The sequence below is a fragment of the Pelodiscus sinensis genome, chromosome 22 (genome assembly GCF_052426305.1).
Source record: "Pelodiscus sinensis isolate ZL-2025 chromosome 22, ASM5242630v1, whole genome shotgun sequence".
In the NCBI taxonomy this organism is placed as follows: domain Eukaryota; kingdom Metazoa; phylum Chordata; order Testudines; family Trionychidae; genus Pelodiscus; species Pelodiscus sinensis.
This window is the reverse complement of record NC_143073.1, coordinates 12,620,207-12,643,651: the sequence shown is the minus strand read 5'-3', so window position 1 is coordinate 12,643,651 and position 23,445 is coordinate 12,620,207. Positions and strand designations below refer to the sequence as shown.

Sequence of the window (23,445 nt, the reverse complement as noted above, 5' to 3'; positions counted from 1 at the left end):
GAGCTCATCATGTCACCATCCTGCAGACATTGTTTCTTCCTGTGCAGGGTAGATAACTGTGTACCCAGCACTGCCCATTGACAGAAAAACTCCCTGTCACAAGTTGGATCAAAGGGGTCCCCTTAGGGCTGTCACCCCAGTGTGCCGATCATGCCCCTTGCCAGTACCTTCTGGTTGCCCCACAACCCTGTTCTGCTGGGCCAGATGCTCTGGTCTTCCCCAGACAAGGCACATGGGTGGGATAACAACTCCCCAGCTAAATAACAAACACCAAACCAGCTCAGCTCTGGAAGGGTTCAGCTACAGAGACTTGCCAGAATCCAAGAGTACAACCCTCAAAAGGGACCTAAGTCCTTCTTATTTAGAATAAATATTTTATACAGAGAAAGCTCATAAGTTCACTCTCTTTATCAATGAAAGAGGGAGATGCACAGTGGTTGTTCCCTCTCAGGTAACAATTATTTACACTGGATTTGATAAAAACAAGTGTTTTCATTAAGCATAAAAAGTGGGATTTAAGAGAGGTGCAAACAGATCAAAGTAAGTTACTAAAGCCATGTCTCTACTAATGTGGAAGTTTGAAGTAAGGTACACAACTCCAGGGCTGTGTCTAGACTGCACCCCTTTTGCAGAAAAGGGATTCAGATTAGACAAAGCGCAAATGCAAATGAAGAGGGGATTTAAATCTTCCCCGCTTCATTTGCATGAACATGGCTGCCGCTTTTTTCTGGCTCAGGGCTTTGCCAGCAAAAAGCTCCAGTCTAGACGGGGATCTTTCGGAAAATAAAGCCTTTTCCAAAGATCCCTTATTCCTCTTAAAATCAGGAATAAGGGATCTTTTGGAAAAGGCTTTATTTTCCGAAAGATCCCCGTCTAGACTGGAGCTTTTTGCAGGCAAAGCCCCGAGCCGGAAAAAAGCGGCAGCCATGTTCATGCAAATGAAGCGGGGAAGATTTAAATCCCCGCTTCATTTGCAATTGCGCTTTGTCTAATCTGCATCCCTTTTCCGCAAAAGGGGTGCAGTCTAGACACAGCCCTGGTGTGTTCATTGTGTAGCAGGAGTCAAAGTGCTTTGATTCGAACTTTGGCGCCATCTCTACAGTGAGAGTCTAATGGGAGTAAATTCTCCCGTTCAATTCCTTACTTCTCGCAATGTGAGGAGTACCATTGTCAACAGGCACACCCACAGTGTTCATTGTCGCTGGCCTTTACTACGCCCACTAAATCACACGCAGAAAGATCGACAGCAGCATCGATCATCCAGGAAGTGAAGATGTGGCCTGAGGCAAAGGAAACAAATCTGAAGATGGTGGTGATGGCTTCCCATTCCTTAAACAGAATTTCCCCAGGGGAAGAACCCTTTGCTTTCTCTCCCCCTCTCTAGGGGAAAATATCAGATTCAAGATGGATTCCAGCAGCAGCAGGTGGTATGATCACATGTCTTTGTAGGACCAACCACAGTTTGGGCTTATAGGACAATAAAAAGCCATTCACAGATCGTTGCCTTAAGCAGGGGCCATTAAACCCTGAAGTCTGGCAAATGGCTCTCGCTCCAAATAAGCAGGTTTGCACTTCATATTTCTAGCTTCAGGTATAAGAAGGACACATGCTCCCAAATAGAATATACACACTGATGGATGCTCGGGTTCTTGACTGATAAGTTACTTGACCTATTTTGCATGTTAATATTCAAAACCATATTTCCATTCAAAGAGGGGTGCATAGTGACCCACTCCCCATTCATACAGGTACTCCTGATCTTCAGCCTGCACCATCCCATCTATCAAGTCACCTCCTGGACACTGACCTATTTTCAGTGTGATTTTTTATTCTTCTGCAAAGCAATCTGGCTGTCTATGGCTTCATCAAACACCGATGGAGACCAGTAGAAACTCCTGTCTTGATTTCCAGAGCTCTAACTGGGCCTCTCAATACAAATATCTAGTTCTTAGCAATGTTATTGTAGCCACGGTAGAGCAAGGATATGAGACAGATAAAGAGGATAATAGGTAATAGGTTGTACCTGACCAGTTTCTGTTGGAGACAAGGTCAGCCTTTGGTACTTCCTGTGAACTCATGGGCTCCGGGAAAGGTAGTTTAAGCGTTATGGCTAAATACATAGTGGGGCAGCTTATTGGGCATGAGGAGTTAATGTTTTGTAGGAAACCATTCAAGATGAACAGGGCAGATACCCCCTCTGCAGATGGTAGGGAAAGGGGGAGGGGCTTTAGTGGAGGCAGGTTACTGGAATTAACCTTAAATCCAGTGTCTTCATTAAGTCCATGATTTTTGGTGTGTTCTCCTCCAAGCACCACCCTCCTGCAGCTCCTATTGGCTGTGATTCCCGGCCAATGGCAGCTCTGGGGACAGAGCTTCCCTGTGCTCATGGTGCCACAGCTCCCGCCAGAAGGGCCAGGGAAGGAATGGCAGTGCTCGGAGCCACTTCCCCATCACCCTACCAGGAAGGGCTGGCTTGGAATAGCCTAAAGCTCCTTTCTTAATCAAGCTCTACTCCTAGGATCAGAGGTGTTTCTCTCTCCTCTGGAAGAGGAAACTCCCTGCTGGGACCAGAAGAACATTGAAGATTTGCCGTAACCATGCCAACAGCCAATAAGTGGAGCCAGGAGTGGGAAACAGATGGCAGCACCACTCCCAGTCTCTGGGAGGAACTCCGAAGGACAGTGCCTCCCATCACAGTCACTGGGACCCATAACCACACTGCTGTGTAAATGTGCCATAGGAATAAGAAGGAGCAACATCCAAAAGTTTTTGTCCATAGACTTAGGGCTGAAAAAACCCAAAGTTTGAGATTTCCAAGGTCAGGCTTAGCTAAGTGATTGCCAAAGCTGTGGATTAGCAGATCTGTATCAAGGGGGACCAGAACCCATTTCTGATTGGACCCGAGAATGGGATGCTGATGGCTGGCCACACCCCTTTGGTCATTTCTTTGAGGAGCCCTTTTCCAGACCTCACCTCTGCCTTGTGTAAGCCATTTGCCTCTAGACTTTAGGGAGCTTTTTCCCTACACCCAGGCCAGGGGTGAACAATTTAGGAATCAGGGAGACAACAGCAAGGGCCCAGAGAGGACATTAGACCATGGCCACCAGAATGCTGGGGCCTCAGCAACCACTAGGCTGACAGTCCAAGAATGTTCTAATAAGAATATAACAGTAGGGATCTATTATCGACCACCTGGCCAGGATAGTAATAGTGACTATGAAATGCTAAAGGAGATTAGGATATGTCTACACTGGCATTCGAACTTGCAAATGAAGCCTGGGGTTTATATATCCCGGGCTTTATTTGCATGTTCCCGGGCGCCGCCATTTTTAAATGCCCCATAGTTCAAACTACCTGCCCGCGGCTACACATGGCATGGACTAGGTAGTTCAAAATAAAGCTCCTAATTTGAACTACCGTTACTCTTCATTGCACGAGGAGGAATGGTAGTTCACATTAGGAGCTTTAATGCGAACTACCTAGTCCGTGCTGCATGTAGCCGCGGGTAGGTAGTTTGAACTACGGGGCATTTAAAAATGGCGGCGCCTGGGAACATGCAAATAAAGCCCGGGATATTTAAATCCCGAGCTTCATTTGCAAGTTTGAATGCCTACATTAACCACCCTAGTTCGAACTAGGGTGGTAGTGTAGACATACCCTTAGAGAGGCTATCAAAATAAAGAACTCAATAACAGTGGAGGATTTCAACTATCCCCATATTGAGTGGGTACATGTCACCTCAGGACGAGATGCAGAGACAAAATTTCTTGATACCTTAAACTACTGCTTCTTGGAGCAGCTGGTACAGGAACCCACAAGGGGAGAGGAAATTCTCGATTTAGTCCTGAGTGGCGAGCAGGATCTGGTCCAAGCGGTAACTATAACAGGACTTATAACGGGGATTATTGCAAATAGTGACCATAATATAATAACATTTAACATTCCTGTGGGGGGAAGAACATCTCAGCAGCCCAACACTGTGGCATTTAATTTCAAAAAGGGGAACTATGCAAAAATGAGGAGGTTAGTTAAACAGAAATTAAAAGGTACAGTGACTAAAGTAAAATCCCTGCAAGCTGCATGGACACTTTTCAAAGACACCGTAATAGAGGCCCAACTTAAATGTATATCCCAAATTAAAAAACATAGCCGAAGAACTAAAAGAGAGCCACCATGGCTTAACAACTGTGTAAAAGAAGCAGTGAGAGAAAAAAAGGCATCTTTTAAAAAGTGGAAGTCAAATCCTAGTGAGGTAAATAGAAAGGAGCATAAACACTGCCAAATTAAGTGTAAAAATGTAATAAGAAAAGCCAAAAAGGAGTTTGAAGAACAGCTAGCCAAAAACTAAAAAGGCAATAAAAAATGTTTTTTAAGTACATCAGAAGCAGGAAGCCTGCTAAACAACCAGTGGGGCCCCTGAACGGTCGAGATACAAGAGGAGCACTTAAAGATGATAAAGTAATTGCAGAGAAACTAAATGAATTTTTTGCTTCAGTCTTCACAGTTGAGGATATTAGGGAGATTCTCAAACATGACCCCTCCTTTGTAGGTGAAAAATCTGAGGACTTGTCACAGACTGAAGTGTCATTAGAGGAGGTTTTGGAATTAATTGATAAAGTTAACAGTAATAATTCACTGGGACCAGATGGCATTCACCTAAAAGTTCTGAAAGAACTCAGATGTAAAATTGTGGAACTATTAACTATGGTTTGTAACCTATCCTTTAAATCAGCTTCTGTACCCAGCGACTGGAAGATATCTAATGTTACAACATTTTAAAAGGGCTCTAGAGGCAATCCCAGAAATTACAGACCAGTAAGTCTAACATTAGCACTGAGCAAATTAGTTGAAACAATAGTAAAGAATAAGATTGTCAGACACATAGAAGAACATAATTTGTTGGGCAAAAGTCAACATGGTTTCTGTAAAGGGAAATCATGTCTTACTAATCTATGAGGGTATGTCTGCACTACCACCCTAGTTCGAACGAGGAGTAACAGTAGTTCGGAATATGAAGCCTAATCCGAACTACCTACTCTATGCCGCGTGTAGCCGTGGGCACGGAGTCCGAACTAGCGGGGATTTAAAAATGGCGGCACCCGGCAAGATACAAATGAAGCCCAGGAAATTCAAATCCTGGGCTTCATTTGCAACTTTGGTTGCCTACATTAACCACCCTAGTTCGAACTAGGGTGGTAGTGTAGACATACCCACAGAGTTCTTTAAAGGAGTCAGCAAACATGTGGACAAGGGGGATCCAGTAGATATAGTGTACTTAGATTTCCAGAAAGCCTTTGACAAGGTCCCTCACCAAAGGCTTTTAAGTAAATTAAATTGTCCTGGGATAAGAGGGAAGATCCTTTCATGGACTGAGAACTGGTTAAAAGACAGGAAACAAAGGATAGGAATAAATGGTAAATTTTCAGAATGGAGAGGTGTAACTAGTAGTGTTCCCCAAGGGTCAGTCCTAGGACTAATCCTATTCAACTTATTCATAAATGATCTAGAGAAAGGGGTAAACAGTGAGGTGACAAAGTTTGCAGACGATACTAAACTGCTCAAGGTAGTTAAGACCAAAGCAGACTGTGAAGAACTTCAAAAAGATCTCACAAAACTAAGTGAGAACTCAAAAGCAAAATGGCAAATGAAACTGAATGTGGATAAATGTAAAATAATGCACATTGGAAAAAATAATCCCAACTATACATATAGTATGATGTGGGCTAATTTAGCTACAACTAATCAGGAAAGAAATCTTGGAGTCATCGTGGATAGTTCTCTGAAGACGTCCACGCAGTGTGCAGTGGCAGTCAGAAAAGCAAACAGGATGTTAGGATTTATTTAAAAAGGGATAGAGAATAAGATGGAGAATATCTTATTGCCCTTATATAAATCCATGATACGCCCACATCTTGAATACTGCATACAGATCTGGTCTCCTCATCTCAAAAATGGTATACTGGCATTAGAAAAGGTTCAGAGAAGGGCAACTAAAATGATTAAGGGTTTGGAATGGGTCCCATATGAGGAGAGATTAAAGAGACTGGAACTTTTCAGCTTGGAAAAGAGGAGACAAAGGGGGAATATGATAAGAGGTATAGAAAATCATGAGTGGTGTGGAGAAAGTGAATAAGGAAAAGTGATTTACTTGTTCCCATAATATAAGAACTAGGGGCCACCAAATAAAACTAATAGGCAGCAGGTTTAAAACAAATAAAAGGAAGTTCTTCACGTAGCGCATAGTCAATCTGTGGAACTCCTTGCCTGAGGAGGTTGTGAGGCTAGGACTATACCAGGGTTTAAAGGAGAACTAGATAAATTCATGGAGGTTAAGTCCATTAATGGCTATTAGCCAGGATGGGTAAGGAATGGTGTCCCTAGCCTCTGTTTGTCCGAGGCTGGAGATGGAGGGCAGGAGAGAGATCACTTGATCATTACCTGTTCAATTCACTCCCTCTGGGACACTTGGCATTGGCCACTGTTGGCAGACAGGGTACTGGGCTGGATGGACCTTTGGTCTGACCTAGTATGGCCATTCTTATGTTCTTATGTTCTAATGCTGCTGCCCCCTTCCCTGATGTCTCATTTCTGACAATCTCTGGTTGTGTCTGTCGGCCTCTTCTGCTTATCCAATCAGTGCCAACCTCAATCAGCTTTGCAGCTGGTCCCGTCTGTTGCTCACAGGCTGGAGCTAGGAGTGGGGGGAGGGCTCAGGGCTGAGGTAGGATATTGGGTGTGAGCAATCTTACCTGGAGCAGCTCCTGTTTGGTGTGGGGGGAGGGAACAGGAAGCTCTGCAGCTTGACTGGTAGGATGGTCACTTTCATGAGCAAGTGCAGAATGTTGGTACAGACAGACTCCCATTGTACAAAGCAGGTGCCAAGGCTAACTGGGCTTCCTATGGCAGATTCCAGCAGGAACCGTTCCCATCCTGATGCTCAGTCCATGAGCAAGAGATGTAAGACTCGCACACTACTTAGACAGTGAGTCTGTCTGTGGTTCAAAGTGGGGCATGGATCTATCTAGGAGCGGTGGGTGATGGGACTCTCATATAATTGTTGGTAACTTTAATACAATAGATATAAGACAATCCTATGACGATGTCCTACACTAGTCTTCAAATAAAGGCAAAACCACAGAGCGGTGTGTGGAAGAGAAGGTGACTGACTTGTGCCAGGATTGTAGCCAAACTGCAGCAGGGTATCCAGAGCCAACCATGTTTCCCTTCCGTCATGTTCCCTTCCATGAACCGTCATTACCAATAACGGCACTAGAATTCTAGGTATGACTGGCTCCAAAAAGTGAATTTGGAGGCCAAGGGACTTCACATGAGGCTAAGGGATTTTATGGAGAAAAAGGGATCATTCCTGGCACAGGCTCGGTGTGGCACCCTGTACCTCATGCTGTACTCTGGAGCCCTAATATTCACCTTTGTCGTAGAGTTATGGTCTATTTCATACAAAGCCTGCCCTGTAAAACAGCATTTGAAAGGTGGTGAGCAGCTAAAACCCATCGGTCAGTCCAAGTATGAGTATGTATTTAAAGTTATAACTGTGTGCTGTGTGATTATTACTGAAAGACTTTGTAAGCTTGAGAGTCTCTACTACTAAGGGTTGATCCACTCCTATGAGTGCTAGGTGACCATTAGTCAGCAGGGGAAATGGAAACAAGGGTTTGACAATGTTGTAAGAGAGGCACCCACAACGGGGGATCACTCCGCCTGTGACTCAACTCTACAACTGAGTTTTGATTGAAGTGCCTGGGAAATCTAAGCTCCGGTTCAAAGGTGGGTGTTTGCCCTCTCCACATTGAGGGAAGGACAGGCGCGGTAATGATCTTACATTGGTTAGGCTTCTGAGCAGGACAACACAGCACAGTTCTGAGCTGCCAGTCTTGCAGCTTGAGAGATTTACTAGAGCCTTTCTCTATGTGATTTGTGAGAGGATCAGAGAGCATTCATATGATCTAGCTGTGTCTGGAGCATCGCCTGCTGTCACACTGAGTGATAACAGTGCCTGTAGAGGGTTGTTGCTTATGCATTGTGAGAGACAACTCGGGCTGAAGAGATAAGGAGGCACAGCAGAACCCTACTTCCAAGTTGTACCCCCTGGGTCCTGTCTCACTGTGGAATGGGGACCATGTCATTCCAGTGAGTGTGTTTGATATGGAACAGGATCCTCTTGGTTGTTTCTCCCAAGAAAGGGCTGACTTTTCTGAACGTTACAAGCCTAGAACTCTGACAGCCACAGACAAAATAGGACACAAGCTGAGTTCCCTTTCTGAGACTGCACTCACTGGGATTGTGCTGGGTTTCTCACTACACCACAGACTGCAGGGCAGCAAATCAGTTCATTTATTGGGATACAAAGTCAGACCAGGCTTTGGACAGAGGGAAATACCCCAAATGACACAAGCACCAGGGGGAGGAGTCACAACAGTAGAGGTTAATGCTAGTTTTGCTCAGAAGCCACAAGTCTATATGCACCCCTAATCTCTGCCATGCAACCCTAGGCTGCGTCTAGACTGGTATGATTTTCTGCAAATGCTTTTAACGGAAAAGTTTTTCAGGGAAAAGCATTTGTGGAAAAGAGCGTCTAGATTGGCAAGAACACTTTTGCGCAAAAGCACTTTTTGTGGAAAAGCGTCCATGCCAATCTAGATGTAGTTTTGCACAAAAAAGCCCCGATCACCATTTTCACCATCGGGGATTTTTGGACAAAACGGTTCTCAGTTGTCTACACTGGCCCTCTTGCGCAAAAGCATTTGCGCAAGAGGGCTTTTTCCCGAACAGGAGAGTCATTGTATTTGTGGAAGAACACTGACAATCTTACATGAGATCATCAGTGTTCTTGCGCAAATTCAAAGCGGCCAGTGTAGACAGCTGGCAAGTTATTCCGCAGAAGTGGCTGCTTTTGCGGAAAAACTTGCCAGTCTAGACGCAGCCCTAGAGTTGAGAGCCAGATGGCCAGGTCCCGGTTTTCAAGGCCAGACCTCATTTTAATAGGGCCCTTATCTCAGCAGGGGTTTCAATACCACATAGCCCTTAATCTGATACTGCAAAGCGCTCCAGCTCAAGAGGGAAGGGGGCAAACGCAAATCACCGCTGGCAGCCCGCATGGCTTTTGTTGCGGTGGCCAGTTCCCACATATACACGTCAGTAAGTTCCCCTACAAATGACTGCTTGGCATCAAACCCACCCCCAACAGAGTCCTGCTCTTGCCCCAGGACAATCACACCCTGGTTGCTGACAGAGTAGCCTTTCTGCAGCCCCTTCCTAGGTAAGGGATTCCAGTTCACCCAGAGCTCGGCTATGCCGGTGGCAGATTCCCAGCTGGCACAGACGTGCTCCCAGCCTCTTCTTGTGCCAGTGTTTTCTGGGCATGTAAAGACCACCTGTTCCCCCCCAACAAATAGCGAGATCAATCCTGGTTTCTCTTTGAAGAGGAGGATCTCGTTGTCCTTGGCTCTGGTCGCATAGGAGAAGAGGCTGTAGGGCCGGGTCAGGTCCGTGAAGTATCTGAAACACACGGTGAAGTTCTGCAGAGGACCGTTGTGATTCATCTTCAGGACAACGTGGGCATCAGCAGATTCCTTGGGAAAAACAAACACCTGCCCTTGGAGATCTGTGTGGAGACGTGAAAGGTAACGGCAGAAATCTCATCATACCAACAGGTTCTTATTAATGCAATTCTTTCTAATGTCTTCCAGTAGCTGGTACTCCAACCCTGGGCCTCCCCTTGCTTCCCAACCCTGGGACTGTACTCAGCTCTGTCAGACAGGATTCCCAAATTTCTAAATGCAGAGAACTGAACACCCCTTCCCTACCCCTGCCTCAGCCCTTCTCTAAGTACCACCCACATTCACTTAATTCCTCATACACACCGTTGCTCCCTCTTCCCCACCCTCACTCATTTTCACCAGGATGAGGCAGGGGGCTGGGATGCGGGAGGGCAGGCAGGTTCTGGCTTCATGTGCGGGCTCTGGGGTGGGGCTCGGCATGAGGAGTTTGGGCTACAGAAGGGAGCTCCAGGCTGAAACTGAAGGTTCAGAGCGTAGGATGGGGCTCCGTGTTGGGACAGGGGGTTGGAGCATAGGAGAGGGTACGGGCTCTGTGTGCTGGGGATGTCAGCTCAGGGATGGTATTCCAGGGTTCAGGGTCCAGAAAGGAGCTCTGGGCTGGGACAGAGGATTGTGGTGAGGGAGGGGGTACGGGCTCCAGGATGGGAGGGTTTCAGGCCCTGGTAGGGGATTGGGTGAGGGAGGCGGCTCAGGGCTGGGGCAGGTGACTGAGGAATAGGAGGGGATTTGGGGATAGGCTCCAGAGGTGCTTACCTCAGACATCTCCCAAGAAGTGGTAACTTCTCCGTCCAGCCTCTAGGCAGAGGTGCAGCCAAGTGGCTCTGTGTGCTGCCCCGACCTGCAGGCCCCACCTCTGTCAGACCTACTGGCTGTGGGTCCCAGCCAAAGGAGGCACAGGAGCTGGAATTGGGGCAGGTGAGTGCCTACAGGGGAGGCAGCACAGAGAGCCACCTGCCTGCACCTCTGCCTATGAGCCAGACATACTGGTGGCTTCCCTGCTGCAGACAGAACACTTAACGGGCCAGTTGGCCGTGTTAACCGGAGCCACCAGTGTCCTCAGTCACCCAGGTGTTCTGGTTGAAAATTGGATGCCTGGCAGTCCAACTGTCAGGAAATCTTTCAGTGCGCCTCTTGTAGTTTCAGGCCTGGGCCCACGCTTATCTCTGCCTAAGCTGCTCTGTCCTGGGTCACTGCACCTGTCTAGGGGTGTAGCCAGGTGTCTCCTCCCTCACCCTCATAGGCCCCTGGGTCAAAGGTAATGCCTGCCACATCCCAGTGTGCTTCTCCCCAAAGCCCTGCTCCCCCACCCTTTCTCCCAGCCACTGCATGTCGGGTTGCCAGGTGTCCAGTACTAAACAGTCCAGTATTTCCGGTATTTGTACCTTCTGTCCAGTAAAGAAATCGAAAATGTCCGGTATTTTTCCTGGCGGACACATGGCGGGGAAAGTGGCTGTGGTTCTTAAAGGGGCCACAATAGCATTTCTGTGGCCCAGCTTATTTGCTTTTTTTTTTTTTCTCTCTCTCAACAAAATTTTCCTGGCACTTTTTTTGGGTGGGGGTCCGGTATTTTTGATGAGTCTATCTGGCAACTCTAACTGCATTTCATGGGCAGCCTCCTCCCAATCGACTGCTGAAGCAAACAATCCGGGGGCAGGGACATGTCTATAAGAAACACACTCAAGAGCAGCAACCCAAGAGCAGACACCCAATGGGCATAGTGGAACCTCCATTGCTGGCCGTGTTTAAATCAAGAGTGGAAGTTTTCTCAAAGCTCTGTTCTCAAAATTTGTGTGGGGAAAGTCTCTGGCCTGTGCAAATTGGAGCAATTAGGTCTTGGAATCCACGCAGCCAGCCTGGCTCACTAGCAGAGGGAGGAGTGTAGAAAGGCTGTGAAGAGGCCAGACACACCAGGGACAAACACATAGTCCGGGGGATGTCATCCAAACCCCCCAGCCTTAGGCAGGACTGCCAACATCCACACACCAGAAACCATGAACTGCAGCCCTGAAATTAGGTGCTTTACTGGATGGGTTACCCTGCATTTTTGATCTGCCCACCTCTCCATCCCTGTGTATGGGTCACAGTCAATTCTATCCCTTCTGTCTCTTGAACTTGGCCCCTGCAGCTCCCCCCAGACCTGCCCATCCCCTGCCCAGTAAACAACTCTGACCCCCAATCTCTCCTCTCAATGCAGGCCCCGCCACCCTTTTGCTCCTCCTGGGTCTCTTCAGCCCCCTCTCCAGACAGGCGGGGGGGGTACCTCAAGGGAATTTTCACTCTCTTCTGGCCCCTCCCCAGAAGGGACACCAGTGAACCAAATCAGTGGTATAATCCCACCCCTCATAGCTCCCAGGATGGGAGAGGGTATACTCCCACCCCTCCCTGAGCTGCTTTGGCCTGTTCCCTTCCTACCTCCCCCACTGTGAGGATGACTTTGTGTCGTCATGGCGGGGAGCTCTGGCTGCAGAAGCTGTGATTGGTCCATCTGCCGCAGGATGTGGGCAAGTGGGACACGCAGCCAATCAGAGAGCTCAGATATTTTTAGAGCATCTTGTGTAATGGGCCAACATCTCCATCGCAAGCAATCCCATCTGTGAGAACATGGCGGGAGCTGGTGGCGCTGCGCAGAGAAGCCAGATTTGGTGACCTAGACGTGCTGCGAGCCTGCAGCTCTCCAGCCAGAGGTGTTTGCACAGGGCTCCCTCACACCCCCACTGCACACAGCCCCACCAATGCTTCCCACCAGGCACTGCCGCCCCTAGGAAAACCCAATGCACCACACCTGAGTGACACAGCAGGCTCAGGAAAGGGCTGCAGCCACAGTCAGGTGTTTCTGACTCGGCCCAGTGTCCTTGGCAATGTGAGGCAGCCATTCAGTTACCCCCTGGAGCCCACGCTCAGCTGGGTCATTCTCTGCCCAGCCAGGCCTTGTCCGCCGGTGCAGCCAGCGCTGCCCCTACCTGTCTGGGCGATGGCTCCTGAGAGGCCAGCGAGGACGAGGAGCCACAGTTGCAGCTTCACCATGTTTTTCACCTGCAAAGAGACCAGAAAACAGAGAAGGGAGGTGGGAGGTTGCTCTGCCCAAATCCTGTGCCCAGGCAATGCCAGTCTGCAGGCACCGGGACCTGATTTATCCCTGAGGGGAAGTGGGAGGAAAAATGTCTTCAACCAATCCCATCCCAGAGGTGGAGTCTGGAATTCCCCTTTGGATCTGGTGCTCATGTCACCATCCTGCAGCTGTTGTTTCGTCTTATGCAGGGCAGATGTCTGTGTACCAAGAACAGCACTTTTGCAGATACACTATCTGTGACAGTTTGGATCACAGGGGTCCACTCAGATTTGTCACCCAGTGTGCTGATCATGCCACTGAGCTAGCCTGCCTACCCTCTGGGGTGCCCCTCCACCTTGTTGTGCTGAGACAGATGTTCTGGTCTTCCCCAGACAAGGCACACAGGTGGGATAACAACTCCCCAGCTAAATAACAAACACCAAACCAGCTCAACTCTGGGAGAGTTCAGCTACAGAGACTTGCCAGAATCCAATAGTACAGTCCACAAAAGGGACCTAAATCCTTCTTATTTTGTGTAAATATTTTATACAGAGAAAGCTCATAAGTTCACTCTATCAATGAAAGAGAGAAATGCACAGTGGTTGTTCCCTCTCAGGTAACAATTATTTACACTGGATTTGATAATAAACAAGTGTTTTCATTAAGCACAATAAGTGGGAGGTAAGTGAAGCAAAAACAGATCAAAATAAGTTACTAAGGCCATGTCTCTATGAAAGCAGAAGTTGAAGTAAGGTACACAACTCCAGCTGTGTTAATTGTGTAGCAGGAGTCAAAATTCCTTAATTTGAACTTTAACGCCAACTCCACAGCAGGAGTCTGATGAGAGTAAATGCTCCCGTTGAATTCCATTGCTGCTCGGGATGTGAGGAGTACCATTGTCAACAGAGGCACCCACAGTGTTCGATGTAGCTGGTCTTTAGTGAACCCACTAAATCACACTTTGGAAGATCAACTGCAGTGTTGATCATCCGGAAGTGAACATGTGGTCTAAGGCAAAAGAAACAAATCTGAAGATGGTGGTGATGGCTTCCCATTCTTTAAACAGAATTTCCCCAGGGGAAGAACCCTTTGCTTTCTCTCCCCCTCTCCAGGGGAAAATATGAGTTTCAAGAAGGATTCCAGCAGCAGGTGGCATGATCACATGTCTTTGTAGGACCAACCACAATTTGAGACTATAGGACAAAAAAAAGCCATTCACAGATCGTTGCCTTGAGTATGGGGCCATTAAGACCTGAAGTATGGCTAATGGCTCTCACTCCAAATAAGCAGGTTTGCACTTCATATTTCTAGATTCAAGTACAAGAAACACGCACACTCCCAAACACGCACACTCCCAAAACACTGAGGGATGCTTATGCTACTTGACCTGTTTTGCAGAAAGCATGTTTGAGTTTTACATATTAATATTCAAAATGATATTTCCATTCAAAGAGGACAATGTCCCAAAGGACAATGTCCCCCATCACAGTCACTGGGACCCAAAATCACACTGCTGTGTAAATGTACAATGGGAATAAGCAGGAGCAAAATATTCAACATAATGGATGGTCCGAATAGGAGAGGTGAACCCCACTGAGAATGGGTAGGTGATATAGTAGATTGGTGCAGAGCTAGTCTACAGAAATTTATCCATTCCACACTGGACAGGGAAAGATGGAAGGAAATAGTGAGGGAGGCTTTAGGCACCAATAAACATTGAGCCCATGGTTGTTGAGGATGATGATGATGAAAATCCAAATTTTTTGTCAATGGAGTTTGAGCTGTAAAAAGCCAAAGTTTGAGATTCCCAAGGCCAGGCTTAGCTGAGTGATTGCCAAAGCAGTAGATTAGCAGATCTGTATCAAGAGGAATCATAATCCATCTCTGATTGGACCCGAGGATGGGATGCTGATGGCTGGCCACACCCCTTTGGTTATTCCTTTGGGGAGCCCTTTGCCAGAACTCACCTCTGCCTTGTGCAAGCCATTTGCCTCTGGTCTTTAGGGAGCTTTTTCCCTACACACAGGCCAGGGGTGAACAATTTAGGAATCATGGAAAGCACACCAAGGGTCCTGAGAAAACATCAGATCATGGCCACCAGGACTGCTGGGGCCTCAGCAACCTCTAGGCTCCAATCTGAGAATGCTGCTGCTCCCTTCCCGGATGTCTCATTTCTGACAATCTCTGGTTGCCTCTCTCGGCCTCTTCTGCTTACCCAATCAGTGCCAACCTCAATCAGCTTTGCAACTGGCCCCATCTGTTGCTCACAGGAGGGAGGTAGGGTGGTGGGGAGGGCTCACGGCTGAGGCAGGAGATTAGGTGTGGAACACTTACCTGGGCTGCTCCTGTTTGGTGTGGTTGGGAACAGGTGGTTCTGCAGCTTGACTGGCGGGATGGTCACTTTCATGGGCAAGCACAGAATGTCGGTACAGACAGACTCTCATTGTACAAAGTGTGTGCCCAGGCTGTAGGGGAGCATCCAGAATAATAGCATCTGCAGTTTCCAGCCCTGCATGAACCGCACTAGCAATGGCTGCCTTCACCAAAGAGAGGCTTCTAACAAAGCAAACTTGGCCTGATTCAAGCCCAGTGTATGTGGGTCAGGCTGAAGGTTGACCTGTGAAAGTCAGGAGTGCATTAAACAATAGTGCGCTGAGAGTATTGGGATAGAGAAACCCTGCCAAGAACATTGGGAGTAACCTGGTACTAGTACATAACAATGCTAATGAGCAAAAATCACTGATGCGGACATAAAACTATCAATTAACTATAGTCTAGTTTGATTAGCAGGATGTGTACAAAAGAGGGGCAGATACAATACATAATTAATTGGTAGATTTTACTAGAACAACCAAGTCAAGTCTCGCTTTGCTATAAAAGTAGGTGTAGAAAAGGTAATTGGTGGGAGGGATTCAGTAAGGGGTCCCTACTACCTTACTTGTTGCAACTAAAAGCTGTGCCAGTTTCTACCAACTGATGCATTATGGACACCTCTACATGTGGGGAAACAGCGAGGCCACAACCTCCCGTCTGACAATCATCTGACAATCATAAGGGGTCCCTACTACCTTACTCGCAAGTAGAATCTGAGCCTGTTCCTACCAACTGATGTATTGTGGACGCCTCTGTGTGGGGGGAAACAAGGCCACAACTTCCCGTCTGACAATCATCTGATAATAGTAAGGGTCTTAGTGTATGTCTACACTACAAAGTTAGTTCGAACTAACGGACGTTAGTTCGAACTAACTTTCATAGGCGCTACACTAGCGCTCCGCTAGTTCGAATTTAATTCTAACTAACAGAGCGCTTAGTTCGAACTAGGTAATCCTCATTCCACAAGGATTAAGCCTAGTTCGAATTTACTAGTTCGAATTAAGGGCTGTGTAGCCCCTTAATTCGAACTAGTGGGAGGCTAGCCCTCCCCAGGTTTCCCTGGTGGCCACTCTGGCCAACACCAGGGAAACTCGTCTGCCCCCCTCCCGGCCCCGGACCTCTTAAAGGGGCACTGGCTGGCTACGGTGCCCATGCCAGGTGCAAGCCTGCCAGCACCCAGCCAGTAGACCCTGCACCTGGCACGGATCGAGCCACCCACCCGATGCCCCCCAGCCCTCCCCCTCTTCCCAGGACCAGGCTGGTGGCTCCCGGGAGCTTGCCCTGGACCGCAAGAGACGGGCACCCACCTGGGCTAGTGCGGACATCGTGGACCTCGTCCACGATCTCCGCACTAGGCACAGGAAAGTGGCCGGCTAGGGCAGGAGAGCTGCCAGCCTGGCCACCCAGGAGCAGGTGTGCAAGAGAATCAAGGGGGTCCACTGAGACCCCCGACCCTGAGCCCTGAGCTTACAATGGCCATCCTGGGTCAGACCAAAGGTCCATCTAGCCCAGTAGCCTGCCTGCCGACAGCGGCCAACCCTAGGAACCCTGGAGGGGATGGACCGAAGACAGTGACCAAGCCAGTTGTCTCATGCCATCCCTCTCCAGCCTTCCACAAACCTTGGGCAGGGACACCACTCCTACCCCCTGGCTAATACCACTCCATGGACCCAACCTCCATGACTTGATCTCACTTCCCTTTAAACTCTGTTCTAGTTGTAGCCTTCACAGCCTCCTGCAGCAAGGAGTTCCACAGGTTGACTCTTTGCTTTGTGAAGAACAACTTTCTGTTACTAGTTTGAAGCCTGCTACCCATTCCTTTCCTTTGGTGTCCTCTAGTCCTTCTATTATGGGAACTAATGAAGAACTTTTCTTGTTGCACCCTCTCCACCCCACTCATGCTTTTAGAGACCTCTATCCTGTCCCCCCTCCGTCTCCTCTTTTCTAAGCTGAAAAGTCCCAGTCTCTTTAGCCTCTCTTCATATGGGACCTGTTCCCAACCCCTGATCATTGTAGTTGCCCTCCCCCTCCCAGCCTGTCTCTTCCCCTCTCCCACCTCCTTTTCCCAGTTTCCCCCAGTTTTGTTCAATAAAGACAGATTCTAGTTTTGAACACAATTGTCCTTTATTTTGTACATCAAGAAGAGGGGCTAGGGAAGGGTAAGTGGAAGGAGGTGAGGGAGGAATGGGGCACGAGCCCCCGATGGGGAGGACTGGGCTGGCTCTGTGGGCTTCTGGGTGTGGAAGCTCTCCTGCAGCCCTCCAATTGCCCCCTCTCCCCAGATGGCGGCCTGCAGCAAGTGCAGCTGGGCTGATGGCTGAGTGGTGTGATGTGCCCAGTGTGGGTAGTCCGGTCAATCCAAGCCAGGACTGCTTTGCAAGCGGGGCACCCCTGAGAACTGTCTGTCCGTGGTGGGGGTCGGGTCCCTCTAAGCACAGCCCTCAGCTAGCCTGAGACAGCAGCTCCACACTCTAAGTCCTCCTCTGATGCCCTGCCGGCACTGCTTTCGGACATCCTTAACCCCGGTTCAGGGTCCACTTAATGTGGACATGCTAGTTCGAATTAGCAAAACACTAATTCGAACTAGTTTTTTAGTCTGGATCCGTTCGAATTAACTAATTCAAACTAAGTTAGTTCGAATTAACGTTGTAGTGTAGACGTACCCTTAGTGATGGAACTGTCTAGAAATAAGTACTTGTATATTTCTATCCTTAAAATACAGTACCTTTGGTATTGTCCAAGGTGTAGGTGTCACATTATTGTCTGTGCAAACTATCCTGTGTATTGAAACAAACCTGTGTAACCTTGCACTGCTTTCCTTTATTATTCTGTGCATAATAAAGTTAACAAGACTTGATCTGAGGTGTTTTTACTGGCTCCTCTCATATCCAAAAGCCGAACCACATGACATAGGCAAACTGGGCTTCTTATGGCAAATTCCAGCAGAATCCATTCCCGTCCTGATGCTCAATCCATGAGAGAGACATCAGACTCGCACACTACCTAGGCTGTGAATCTGTCTGTGCTGAGACGTGGGGCGTGGATCTATCTAGGAGCTTTGGGAGTATGAGACTTTCCTATCTTTGCTGGTAACTTTAATACAATTGATACAAGACAATGGAGCTTGTTCTTGTGATGGTTGATGTGACTTGCCTGTGGCTCCATGTGTCCCTATAGGCTCTAGAGTTAAGGCAAACAGAGAGAACTTTGTTGAACTTGAGAGTGTAATGGCCAACGCCAAATGAAGCCACCAGTTCTGAAATGCCAGGCAAGGAGCCTGGGAGATTTGCTGGGGTCTTTCTCTGTGTGATTTCTTGTGAGAGGCTCAGGCAGCATTCATGCGATCTAGCTGTGTCTGGAGTGTCACCTGCCATCATACTGAGTGATAAGAATTTCCATAGGGGGTTGCTGCTTGTTCATTGTGAGAGACAGCTTGGGCTGAAGAGTTAAGGGGGCATAGTCGTATCCCAGCTCCAAGTTGTACCCCAGGAGTCCCATCTCGCTGTGGAACAAGGACAGTTTGTGTCGTTAAACACCAGTGAGGGTGTATAATATCGATCAGGATCTTCGGGGTTGGTTCTCCCAAGGAAGAGCTGACTCCTTTGCATGTGAAGAGAATAGAAGTCTCAGAGCCCACAGACAGATCGGGACAAAAGCTGGGTTCACTTTCTGAGACTGCACCACTGTGCTGGGATTCTCACGACACCATAGGCTGCATGGAAGCAAATCAGTTCATTTATTGGGATACAAAGCCAGACCAGGTTTTGGACAGAGGGAAATACCCAAATGACACAAGCACCAGAGGGGAGGAGTCACAAGAGTAGAGGTTAATGCTAGTTTTGCTCGGAAGCCACAAATCTCTATACAGCGCTAATCTCTGCCGTGCATCCCTGGAGTCTGGACTTAGATGGTCAGACCTTGGTTCCTAAGGCCAGGCTCCATTTCAATAGGGTCCTTGTCTCAGCAGGGGTTTCAATACCACATAGCCCTTAATCTGATACTGCAAAGCGCCCCAGCTCAGGACAGATGGAGACAACTGTGAACCAGCGCTGGCAGCCCACACAGCGTCCGTCGCGGTGGCCAGGTCCCACATATACACGTCAGTGAGTTCCCCTACAAATGACTGTGAGGCATCAAACCCACCCCCAAAGGAGTCCTGGTCCTGCCCCAGGACAATCATACCTTGGTTGCTGACAGAGTAGCCTTTCTGCAGCCCCTTCCTAGGTAAGGGATTCCAGTTCACCCAGAGCTCGGCTATGCCGGTGGCAGATTCCCAGCTGGCACAGACGTGCTCCCAGCCTCTTCTTGTGCCTGAGCTTTCTGGGAATGTGAAGACCACCCATTTCCCCCCAACAGTCAGCGAGAGCACCCCAGGTTTCTCTTTGAAGAGGAGGATCTCATTGTCCTTGGTTCTGGTCGCATAGGAGAAGAGGCTGTAGGCCCGGGTCAGGTCTGTAAAGTATCTGAGACACACAGTGAAGTTCTGAAGGGGACCGTGGTGATTCATGTTCAGGATCACATGGGCATCAGCAGATTCCTTGGGAAAAACAAAGACTTGTCCTTCGAGATCTGTGTGGGGACATGAAAGGCAACGGCTGAGATCTCATCATGCCAACAGGTTCTTATTAATGCAACTTTCTAATGTTCCCCAGCAGCTAGATACTCCAGCCCTGGGCCTCCGCCTGCTTCCCAGCCCTGGGACTGTACTCAGCTCTGTAAGACGGGATTCCCAAATTTCTAATTGCAGAAAACTGAACACCCTTTTCCTGCCCCACCTCAGCCCTTCCCCAAGGCCTACCCACATTCACTCTATCCCTGTCCCCACACACTGTTGCTCCCTCTCCCCAGCCTCACCCATTTTCACCAGGCCAAGGCAGGAGGTTGGGATGTGGGAGGTGAGAGGGCTCTGGCAGCATGTGCAGGCTCTAGGGCAGGGCTGGGCATGAAGGATTTGGGGTACAGAAGGGAGCTCCAGGCTGGGACTGAAAGTTCAGAGTGTGGGAGGCGGCTCCTTACAAGAGCAGAGGGTTGGAGCATAGGAGAGTGTACGGACTCTGTGCCGGGGATGTCAGCTCAGGGATGGTATTAGAAATGAGGGGTTCACGGTCCAGAAAGGAGCTCTGAGCTGGGGCAGGGGATTCTGGTGAGAGAGGGGGTGTGAGCTCCAGGGTGCAATTTTTTATGTACAGGATGAGGCTCAGGACTGGAGCTGAGGGTTTAAGAATGTGGGAGGGTTGTAGGGTTTAGGAGGAGGTTGAGGGAGCTCAGGGAGCTCAGGGCTGAGGCAGGAGGCTGAAGAGTAGGAATTGGTTGGGGGTGCATTTCCAGAGGTGCTTCAGACATCTCTCAAAAAGTGGTACCTGCATTTTTTTTTCCCCAGAAAATTTTCCTGGCACTTTTTTGGGGGGGAGTGGGTCCTGTATTTTTGGTGAAACTAACTGGAAAACTGCATCTAACGGGCAGCCTCCTCCCACTCGGCTACGGGAGCAGATGCCCGGGGACAGGATGGGTATGTCTACACTACCCTCCTAGTTCGAACTAGGAGGGTAATGTATGCATACCGCACTTGCTAATGAAGCCCGGGATTTGAATTTCCCGGGCTTCATTAGCATAAGCGGGGAGCCGCCATTTTTAAATCCCCGCTGCTTCGAACCCCGTGTAGCGCGGCTACACGGGGCTCGAACCAGGTAGTTCGGACTAGGGTGCCTATTCCGAACTACCGGTACACCTCGTTTCACGAGGAGTACCGGTAGTTCGGAATAGGACCCTAGTCCGAACTACCTAGTTCGAGCCCCGTGTAGCCGCGCTACACGGGGTTCGAAGCAGCGGGGATTTAAAAATGGCGGCTCCCCGCTTGTGCTAATGAAGCCCGGGAAATTCAAATCCCGGGCTTCATTAGCAAGTGCGGTATGCATACATTACCCCGCTAGTTCGAACTAGCGGGGTAGTGTAGACATACCCGATGTGTTTATAAGAAACACACTCATGGGGAGCAGAGACCCGAGGGTCATAGTGGAACCTCCGTTGCCAGCCATGTTCAAATCAAGAGTGGAAGTTTTCTCAAAGCTCTGCTCTCAAACTTAGTCTGGGGCAGGTCTCTCCTGTGCTAATCAGGGCGATTGAGTCTTGGAATCTATGCAGCCAGCCGGGCTCACTTCCTGCCCCTCACTAGCAGAGGGAGGAGTGTGGAAAGGGCGTGCAGAGGCCAGACACATCAAGGGACACACACATCGTCCAAAGCCCCCCAGGCATAGGCAGGACTGCCAACAGCTACACACCAAAATCTATGAGCTGCAGCCCCGAAATCAGGCGCTTTAGCGGAAGGGTTACCCTGCGTTTTGGTCTGTCCGCCCTGCCATCCCTGTGTGAGGGTCACAGTCAATTCTATCCCCTCTCCTAAATCTACATGGCCCCAGCAGCTCCCCCCAGGCCTGCCCATCCCCTGCCCAGTAATTAACACTGTCCCCCAATCTCTCCTCTCAGTGTAGGCCCCGCCCCACTTTTGCTCCTCCTGGGTCTCTGCAGCCCCCTCTCCAGACCTGGATGCCCTCCCCTGGCAAGCTGGGGGAGCCTCATGGGGATTTTATACCCTTCTGCCCCTCCCTGGAAGGGACAACCGTGGACCAAGTCAGTGGTATAATCCCATCCTCCAATGGCACTCAGAAGGGGAGGCGGCAGAGGAGTCCTGAGCTGCTGGGGCCTGTTCTCTTCTCTCTCCCCCACTGTGAGGATGGCTTTGGGTCGTCATGCCGGGGAGCTCTGGCTGTAGAATCTGTGATTGGTTCGTCTGCCATGGGAGGTGGCAAGTAAGATACGCAGCCAATCAGAGGGCTCCAGTTTTTTAGAGCATCTCATGTAATGGTCTGATGGCTCCAGCCCGACCAATCCCGTCTGTGAGAACATGGTGGGAGCTGGCTGTGCTTTGCAGGGGAGCCAGATTTGGTGACCCAGACGTGCTGCAAACCTGGGGCTCCCCAGCTGGAGGTGTTTGCACAGGGCTCCCTCACACTCCCACTGCACACAGCCCCACCAATGCTTCCCACCAGGACCTGGACAGGGCGCGGCTGCCATCCCTAAGAACGGCCAGTGCACCGCACCCTGAAGCCTGGCACCAGACTCGGAGCAGGGCTGTAGCCACACCTGGGGTGTTTCTGACTGGGCCCAGTGTCCTTGGCAATGTGAGGCAGCCATTCAGTTACCCCTGGAGTCCACGCTCAGCTGGGTCATTCTCTGCCCAGCCAGGCCTTGTCCCCCAGCACAGCCAGCGCTGCCCCTACCTGTCTCGGCGATGGCTCCTGAGAGGCCAGCGAGGACGAGGAGCCACAGTTGCAGCTTCACCATGTTTTTCACCTGCAGAGAGAGCGGAATGACAAGAAGGGAGGTGGGAGGCTGCTCTGCCCGAAACCTTCGCTCATGCAATGCCAGTCTGCAGGCGCGGGGGCCTGATTTATCCCTGAGGGAAGGTGGGAGGAGAAATGTGCTCAGGCAATCCCGTTCCATGGGAGGTGTCTGGAATTCCCCTTCGGATCTTGTGCTCATGTCACCATCCTGCAGCTGTTGTTTCTTCCTGTGCAGGGCAGATGTCTGTGCACCCAGAATTTCCCATTTTCAGAGACACTTCCTGTGACAGGTTGGAACACAGGGGTCATCTCAGGGTTGTCACCCAGTGTGCTGTTCATGCCACTGAGCTTACCTGCCTATCATGTGGTGTGCCCCTCTACCCTGTTCTGCTGGACCAGATGCTCTGGCCTTCCCCAGAGAAGGCACAGAGAGGATAATAACTCCCCAGCTAAATAACAAACACCAAACAAGCTCAGATTTGGGAGAGTTCAGGTACAGAGACTTGCCAGAATCCAAAAGTTCAAACTTCAAAAGGGACCTAAATCATTCTTATTTTGTATACATGTTTTACACAGAGAAAGCTCATAAGTTCACTCTCTTTATCAATGAAAGAGAGAGATGCACAGTGGTTGTTCCCTCTCAGGTACCAATTATTTACACTGGATTTGATAATAAACAAGTGTTTTCATTAAGCATAAAAAGTGGAATTAAAGTGAAGTGAAAACAGATCAAAGTAAATTACTAAGGCCATGTCTCTACTAACGTGGAAGTTTGAAGTAAGATACAGAACTCCAGGTGTATTAATTGTGTAGCAGGAGTCACAGTACCTTAATCTTAACTTTGGCGCCATTTCCACAGCGGGAGTCTGATCGGAGAAACATTCCTGTTCAATTCCATTACTTCTTGCGTTATGAGGAGTACCATTGTCAAGAAGGGCACCCGCAATGTTCCATATAGCTGGTCTTTACTAGACCCGCTAAATTGCACTCTGGAAGATCAACTGGAAAAGCTATTGCCAGTATTACAGCAGTCCCACAACTAAATCAATTGGAGGGACTATATCAGGGAAAGGAGAACGTGTATGGGCAGGTAAAAAGAAGCCCT

The 23,445-nt window shown here is 49.1% G+C and overlaps 2 protein-coding genes and 1 long non-coding RNA gene across 3 annotated transcripts in view; 1 reads left to right on the top strand and 2 right to left on the bottom strand.

Annotated features, from left to right (window-relative positions):
- Positions 1-23,445, top strand: part of LOC149521811 (uncharacterized) — a 70,739-nt gene that overhangs the window by 21,853 nt on the left and 25,441 nt on the right. The gene's annotated exons all lie outside the window — the stretch shown is intronic.
- On the bottom strand, positions 8,086-13,821 carry LOC102456520 (serum amyloid P-component-like). Its single transcript, XM_025180786.3, has 2 exons — positions 12,539-13,821; positions 8,086-9,622 (listed from the first exon to the last, which is right to left on the bottom strand). The coding sequence occupies exons 1-2, from the start codon at positions 12,798-12,800 to the stop codon at positions 9,009-9,011; spliced, it is 876 nt and encodes a 291-aa protein (XP_025036571.3). The 5' UTR covers positions 12,801-13,821; the 3' UTR covers positions 8,086-9,008.
- LOC102456767 (serum amyloid P-component-like) lies at positions 17,169-22,440 on the bottom strand. Its single transcript, XM_075907928.2, has 2 exons — positions 22,278-22,440; positions 17,169-19,569 (listed from the first exon to the last, which is right to left on the bottom strand). Exons 1-2 carry the CDS (start codon positions 22,339-22,341, stop codon positions 18,944-18,946), a joined length of 690 nt encoding a protein of 229 aa, XP_075764043.2. The 5' UTR covers positions 22,342-22,440; the 3' UTR covers positions 17,169-18,943.

Coding starts and splice junctions, on each gene's coding strand:
- LOC102456520 (XM_025180786.3), bottom strand. CDS start 12,800: ATGAGCACCAGATCCAAAGGGGAATTCCAGACTCCACCTCTGGGATGG. Junction 9,623..12,538: donor AGGAGCCATCGCCCAGACAG/GTAGGGGCAGCG, acceptor GTCTCCACACAG/ATCTCCAAGGGCAGGTGTTT.
- LOC102456767 (XM_075907928.2), bottom strand. CDS start 22,341: ATGGTGAAGCTGCAACTGTGGCTCCTCGTCCTCGCTGGCCTCTCAGGA. Junction 19,570..22,277: donor AGGAGCCATCGCCGAGACAG/GTAGGGGCAGCG, acceptor GTCCCCACACAG/ATCTCGAAGGACAAGTCTTT.